The 8,024-nt window shown below is 27.6% G+C and overlaps 1 protein-coding gene across 1 annotated transcript; it reads right to left on the bottom strand.

The window, feature by feature from the left end:
* Positions 1-2,727: 2,727 nt before the first annotated feature.
* Positions 2,728-5,084, bottom strand: LOC132943783 (keratin-associated protein 6-2-like). Its single transcript, XM_061012882.1, has 3 exons — positions 4,926-5,084; positions 3,127-3,322; positions 2,728-3,055 (listed from the first exon to the last, which is right to left on the bottom strand). The coding sequence occupies exons 1-3, from the start codon at positions 4,947-4,949 to the stop codon at positions 2,874-2,876; spliced, it is 402 nt and encodes a 133-aa protein (XP_060868865.1). The 5' UTR covers positions 4,950-5,084; the 3' UTR covers positions 2,728-2,873.
* Positions 5,085-8,024: the final 2,940 nt, after the last annotated feature.

The raw sequence follows: 8,024 nt of genomic DNA, 5'->3' as shown, positions 1-8,024 counted from the left end.
CTCAATATTATTAAAATTTAAAACTTCTTAATATTTTAAATTGTATTCTAAAATGTTCAAGAGTTCAAGAGTTCATATTCAAAAATATGGAACAGTCGTTTACAAGTACTAAATATAATGAATTTAAGTATATTTTCATAAGTCTTATCTAATTATTATGATAATTAGTAAAATTGGCATAATATAAGTAGGTATAATTTAATTTGATATACAAATAGCCAGGATTGAATTCCCTTAAAAAGTGACATGGCATAAAATAATATTATATAGTTTTTGTTTTACGCTTATCTGGTGAAATTATTATTTTCAAATCCTAATAAATCGAATAACATAATGATATTTTTTATATAGTCGATCACTGAATAATTGCATTGACTTTATTACTTCCTAATTATTTTTTTAACACATTCAATTTATAACAATATATTATTATTATATAGTATTATTTGTTCAGAGATTCGCATGAAATAAAATCAGAAAAAAAAATAAATATCGTTGTTATTAAGTATTATTTTTTGCTTAATATACATTCCACGTCGTTCTTTTTATTACAGTAACAATATATTATTTTTAATACATTTTAAATTTAACCACTTAAATAATTAATTTTAAAACATTAGTCGTTAGAATGTCAAAACAGTGTTTATGTATGTGTAGATAATATTTTGTTTTGGTATAAAAATCTAACTAAAAATACATTGATAAGGTACTTATTACAATTTGATGGTCTTTTAAGCCAAGTGTCGTAATCCACAAAAACGTAACTTTACAGAAGACACTTTAAACAAGTTTTTTATCTAATTCATATCAGAATTGAAAATTGGTAATAGTTATTTACATCGTCAAATACTGAAATTAGCTTTATGTATGCCCAGGCTTACAGCAGCATTTGATGACATAATAATTATTATTGTGTAATGAATGTTAGTGATAATGACATGACGTACTTGGTAGATTGTAATAATAATTAACTATAATTTATAGTCTTATTATGTCCCAATGAAAATAATAAGACTCGTATTTGCCGTGTTTTTGTCAGGACGTTGACTAACAACCACCTAAAAATAGTAAAGTTTATGCTGTGATTCTTGACTAGATCAAAGTCTTCAGCGTTACTTTACACCAAATATCAATACCAACAATCGCCGCATCTTTATGTTATCTAATGATGTTTAACCTAAATTATTTTCTTATAATATACTCTCGTGTAATATATTTTGTTTTACTAGTCATAGGTAAGTACTTATTATAGTATACTATTATAGATAACCCCTTATTTTTGCGTTTTATTTCAAAACGCATAAATGAGTGAACTGTGCATGTCTGTTTTCAAATCAAGACACTTTCGTGTATCATATAATAAGAGGAAATCCACTTACCATTGGATAAAATAATAAATATGTTAAATGTTATTAAAATATACAGCGATTCTATAATACGTTATAGTATGTGGTTTTAAATAATAAAAAATATTACATTATGAATGCGTTCAATTAAAACAGTTTTAATTTTATATTTAACTGTTTTTTTCCTATATTCCTTGTAATCTAATCTATAAAGGTGATACCAAACGTTTTTGAAGAATTTGCAACTTTGTGTGCATGCGTGTATTTTGTGTACATAATATAGTAAAAGTGACTAAAAAGAGTGTGTTGCTCGCTGTAGCGTTTATGAATTACGTATCTACATGTGTCCAATCTCCATTAGTATAAAAATAATATTTACAGTAAAAATCAAGTACTTTTTGTCACCAATGAAACTAGTTATGTGATGAGTAATCTGAAATTATTTTTTAATTTCTTATGAACTTTACCGGGCATTGACCATTCTACTTGTTTGATATTTTTTTCAAATCTACGAGTATACGATCAGTGTTTAAAATGCTTACATTTTTAAATTTTAAAATTAAATTTAAGAGGAAGGATAAATATTACGTTAAATAAATTACATAACGAATTCAAATATGTTTTTGGATTTCTTATCGTAATGTTAACTTAATTGATAACATCGGGAAAATGAAAATTGATAAATTGTATAGGTATTTTTGTCAAAAAGACAATCATTATAGGTTTTTGTTGTCTCTCATACATTTTAGAATCACCCGAGTCCCCAGGCATTGACAAAATAATTATTGTAATACGTTTAATATTATCTCAAAATGTCCCAAGACCGAAACTTATACTATATTTTGTCAATTTTAATTAAAATTATTCATGCACTTATATTTTTTCTAAAACAATAGTTGTAAATGTAATTAGATACCACACGGTAGTTGTATTATTTTGTAGAGTACTTTCATTTAATTTTATTCAAAAGTCAATAACTACGGATAATTTATTATTGATTTCATGCCGAATAAACATTATGGTGATTTAAATTTACAATATTACCTAACCTATACGGTAATCTTTTAATGATTATCTGACGGTTTACATTTGATTTTACATTTCAATATTTAATGAATTTTTATGTTTAAAAAACTTGTTTTATTTAACGACTGTTAATGATTCATTGAGAATAACATTAACGCTTGCTGTTTTATAGTATTAGATAATATTGATTTAGGTTCCTCTGGTACTACCTGTCTGCTCGACTTAATTGTTTAACCGCTTGGTAAAATAATTCACATTCTCAAGCTCATTTACATATACATTATAAAGAATCACTAGTCATTTTTAGACAACTAGATTTGATATCAGTTTAAAAATCAAATAAGTAAAATTAAAATTAAAAAAAAATCTTTAGTTTATTAAATATCTATACAACTGTTAAGTATAGATATACATTTTATCGAAAAAACATAGTTAATACTGTTCAATTGAGAAGGACGATGAGCTGTGCCTGTGGTATAATTATTATATTTTGTGGTATGGTTAATAGTGTCCGTGTCCGTAGCCGTTTCCGTAGCTGTTTCCGTAGCCGTTTCCGTAGCCGTTTCCGTAGCCATGTCCATAACCCTGGTTACCTCCATAGTATCCACCCTGCTGTCCGTATCCACTACTGTAACCGTTGTAGCCGTGACCACCGTATCCTTGTTGACCGTAGCCACTGTAACCTGGAAAATAAAACGAATTTGTTGAATATATTGTGTACCAATTATATGGTCATCCTTAAAGCACATCTTACCTCCAGTGAAACCGATTCCAACACCTACTCCATAGCCGCTACCATAACTATCATAACCTCCTCTGTGACCTCCATAGCCACCGTAAGATCCACCGCCATAACCACCGCCGAAACCACCACCGTAACCGCTGCTATACCCGATAAATCCGGTAGGTGTAGCTGTTGCAAGGGCCAGAGTAGCTGCCAAAAATACACACTGCAAAATACAAAATAATAATTATGATTTTATATAACATACAACACAAGTTATGAACATTTATAGGAATCTACGCTATGAATAATATTTTGATGGCATAGTTATTTAATTACTAATCAACCTAAAAAACTGTAAAATATTGTACTAATTCCTTTTTTCCTATTTCCTGATTTAATTTACATTTTACTTTTAAAACTATTTTTTTTTTTATATAATATTCAATCATATATTTTTTATAAAATGTTATAAAATAGAATTAATTTAAGATAGAGGTATAGTTAAAACGATACATTTTGTATTCAAAACAATATTTAATATGACAATTATCAAGACTACTTATTTAGAATCCAGTTTCGGAAATAATGCACAAAATGAGTACATTATAATGGAACACAATAAGCGTCGTAAGTCGCTAATCATATTATACAGCTATAGCTTTTCTTAAATATTGAAGTTGCCGCTTATTCCGGAAAAATCGAGCAAAGAGGTTTTTGTCTGGATTAAGCGAATCTAAGGGAAATTCCGATTAACAGCTATGATATGTAGCTTTAATGTTTGATTCGGACTAAAGAAATGTCGTATTAATTGCATTCAGCAGTACCTACATAATATAATATTCGACCGTCCTGATTATCCAGTGGACGGATTAGACGTCGACCTTTGCAGTTATTAAGTAAATGGAAAATTGACTTGTTATTATTCAAAAAATTAAAAATATAATATACAATATGGGCGAGTTCTCAGTTCACCGACATGAAATTCGTCGATAATCAGTATAATTCACGTCTTTTTAATAAAATTAATAAAATTATTTATTTATATAGGTACATACAAAATATCTGATATAATAAAAAGAAATAAAATGTAATGCAGCAATATAAATATGTTTAATACTATACATAAAAATGTTTCAATTTTCCACGCATTTATACTTTATAGGATTCACACTTGTTTGGTGTATTTTGTGAATCTCATCGTAATTGTTCACTTCAAGTGTGAGTCCCAATTTTTACAAATTAATTTTAAAATTTAAACCATTCCATAATGGTGGAAAAAAATAAAAATGTATAAGTCATGTGTTCGTTACAGTGCCTTATAATGCTCAAGTTCACCCAGTCAAATATTAATACAAACTAAAATCATAATTTTTACTTGAAAACCACAGTGGACTATTTATTAATTTATACACAGAGATAGGTTCACAAAATTTGTCGACAGTAGGTACCTATTATAATTATTGTAATGTTATGCCAAGAAGCACGTACTCCATATATTATCGTTGTTGGCAATCGGGTATTTTTTAAAAACCATTAAAAACTAGTATCGGCAAAATAGACATAAACCATAATAATAATATGTACCAAATTTAAGCCTCGACCGAATGCAATTGATAACTAGCTGGTAATCACAGAAAACTCGATTTAATAATATAATATATTAAGTTATTCGAGTTCAGCGGGATTGAATTATGAACTGCATTTTTATGAAATATTATATAAACGCGCGAGCATGTGATATAAGTGATTTCGCGAACAGGATAAGTCGATTCGGTGGGTATTGTGAGGAGGTGCACTAAAATAATAATTCATAATAAAATACGTACCAAGACGAGTTTGCAGGCGCTCATGTTTGCAGTTTCTTTCGTCCTCGGTATACGGTTAGAACAGTAATGATTATTATTACTGACTGCAGCGGACCACTATTTCTTGGTTCTTCGAGCGATTTCCAAAGACGTCTGATTCGGTGTCATCGAACACTCGGCGTTTTATTCAGTGCTAAATCCGCCTGTGTGCAGTGCGCAAGTTTTTTTTTCATTTTTCGGTATCTGTCCGCTCGCTCTTGGACATTCGTCCGGGACGTTGGCACCGGTTTGGCCTTGCGATTTCGACCACGGCCCGAAAAACCAGTTTTCCTCGTTTTATAATTTTTTTGCACGCGCAGATATACATAATATTATCTTCACATATAGGATAGGTACCCTTTACCGCTGCACGAGCAGCGTTCCGATGAATAAATTTCAAGATTTACACGAAAGATAATATGGTGGAAAATAATATAATATGCTAATATATAGTAAATATATATTATTATATCATTATATGCCCATATATACCTATTACTCGTATGATGTCGTGTTTGGATTTTCGCCCGATACCCATATAATTTTCAAAGAGACGACTAAGTAGTATATTATTCATTATTAAAAAAAGCTGAATATATTATATACGTTAATCAACAAATATATTACGTAGGTATAAAAAAAGTAGTAAATATATTAATTATATTATATTTTATTATGTAACAAATTCATCTATGCTGTGAGGTATAAAATATAATAGGTATTCAGACACATTAACCTGTGAATATTACATTTTTTTCCGTTTAGCAGAAACACCACCAACAGTATAGGGTCCGAATACTATAATTTTTTACGATCGTTTAATGGTAGTATGAACATATACAGAGTGTTTAACCGTGTTTTAATGCTCCATGCTCTGTGTACCACCCTCAACTTTAAAACGCACGTAATATGATTTAACGAATATATTAGTGATCTAACTTTCAAAATGTTTGTTGTATGAACTATGCATGTTTCAAAACACGAAAGCAAACATTTATTTATTATTTTGAATGAGGTTAACAGGAAAATAGTATACATTTTAATGATGGCGGATCTTTTAAAAAATTATTATTATAGCACCCAGGTAATAATTTTCTAAAACACAATATTTTAAAAATATTACACAGATAAACAATTATTGAAAGGAACAAACATGATGAACACTACGTATAATATTATGGTGAATTACTCGCATATACTTTATTTTAAGTATATGCGTGGTCGTTTTTTCTAGTCATGTCTGCAACTCGATGACCACAAAAAAATTGTATGTTTTATTTCATAATGTGCATAACTTTTTTTTTGTCGCCTATAATATTAAAATTTACAACATTATTTATCTTAAATAATTTTCCTTAATTATTTAATGAGAACGCTAAAATGGCAAATTTAAAACCGTTTTCATAAATTTATCCTAGGTCTGAACGCGACACGCTGAAGCACACTTATTTGATAAATGTATATATCTATTGCGTGTAATCACTAAAGTAAATGCAATAAAAAATAATTTAATATATTTTTAAAGTGTGATAATATAATATAATAATATTTGAATGTTATTTTGTATATTTGAATTAGTTATTTATTATTATATATATATATAGGTACTGTACTACTGTGATACTCATTGTACGCAAAATAATATCACATATACTTTGTCAAAAGACTGACATAGTATACATTTTGTTATTGTAATTTACAATTTATAAATATTAAAATTTGTTATTGAGCTTAATAATAATAATATATTTCAGATGAAAAAACTATGTAGTATTATTGTTTTATTTATGCACCATTTTCAAAGGTAATCAAAAGTCATAATTATATATTTTTTTTCAAAAATAGTCAGAAATACTTATATTATGTTGTTAGGTTTATGGTTTTTCAATTACGTTGCAACAAGATATATCCAAACATACTTTATTGCTTTCTTAGTATTGAAAGTTAAGCATTATTTAAAAGTCCATATTATGTTATAATACCCATCATAAAACTGAAATCTGACATTTTTCTGAAAATTCTAAAAAAATTTTCTGGAATTTAAAACGTTTTTATTTTGTCTGCTGAAAATTTTGAAAAATTGGACGTGTCTGGTTGTTTCCCCAAGGTCTTTAAATCCTATAGTTGAATTTCGATAAACAATGACTAAAATTTAACTGAAATATGACTTATTTTGAGTTACCTATGCGATTACTATGTTTTATTTGTTGAACATGATAATCATGCTAATGGGTTGGCAGCCATTTACCCATTAGTATTATGAGAAGTCTATTAGTATTCTATTTGCATGATATTTTATTTGGATTGTTTTTGTTCACTCTTCTTCACTATTGCAGGAAACCATTAGCACATGAATCATAGACCACGCAATCTTTTCACATGATTTGCATAATTTGCTTGTTTCATATTAGTATATTTGTATAACATACAATAATATTTTATTGTGATCATTGTGTCTTACGTTTTTTACATAACAATATTATTTTAGACTAAACAGTCGGTTAAATATGTGTGTTTTATAATACTGACAATGGTGATTTGTATTATATTGAGTACCCACTGCTATTCCAGTTAAATCATACTAATACTTATGCTATATAATTATATGACTGTAGTTTGAATAGACAAAACTGTAATTATAACGTTCATGATTTTATCGCAGAAAAATTAAATAATAATTCTTTTTAACCTAACCTAACCAATGATTAAAACTCAAACTCGATTATTTCGTTTGATCTCAATATTATTGTATAATATATAATATCATACATATTATATATTATTATACTTATAAACTTTATCTATAATTACATTTTATAATAATATACTCGGATTTTAATACCTAATAATAATTTATATACGACATGTCTTTAAACATAGAAAAATGTAAAACTATTTCGTTTTCATTCAACAGAATACAATTCTTTATTATAATTATACTCTAAACAATCTTTCTATCGAATAGGGTAAATTAAATGAACGATTTAGGTACCATATTTTATCAAAAACTAATTAGGAATTAGCTGAATTGGGTTTTATTAATTATCGAACGTACGATTATAAATGATTTTCATGATGATT

This window comes from Metopolophium dirhodum, chromosome 4, assembly GCF_019925205.1.
Source record: "Metopolophium dirhodum isolate CAU chromosome 4, ASM1992520v1, whole genome shotgun sequence".
NCBI lineage: Eukaryota > Metazoa > Arthropoda > Insecta > Hemiptera > Aphididae > Metopolophium > Metopolophium dirhodum.
The sequence above is the reverse complement of the archived record's forward strand: the minus strand, read 5'-3'. Positions and strand labels throughout refer to the sequence as shown.

Excerpts from the sequence above, each read along its gene's own strand:
- LOC132943783 (XM_061012882.1), bottom strand. The coding sequence starts at position 4,949 with ATGAGCGCCTGCAAACTCGTCTTG. Across the intron at positions 3,323-4,925 it reads GCGCCTGCAAACTCGTCTTG|TGTGTATTTTTGGCAGCTAC; the intron begins GTACGTATTTTA and ends TGTATTTTGCAG. Across the intron at positions 3,056-3,126 it reads TGGAATCGGTTTCACTGGAG|GTTACAGTGGCTACGGTCAA; the intron begins GTAAGATGTGCT and ends TTTATTTTCCAG.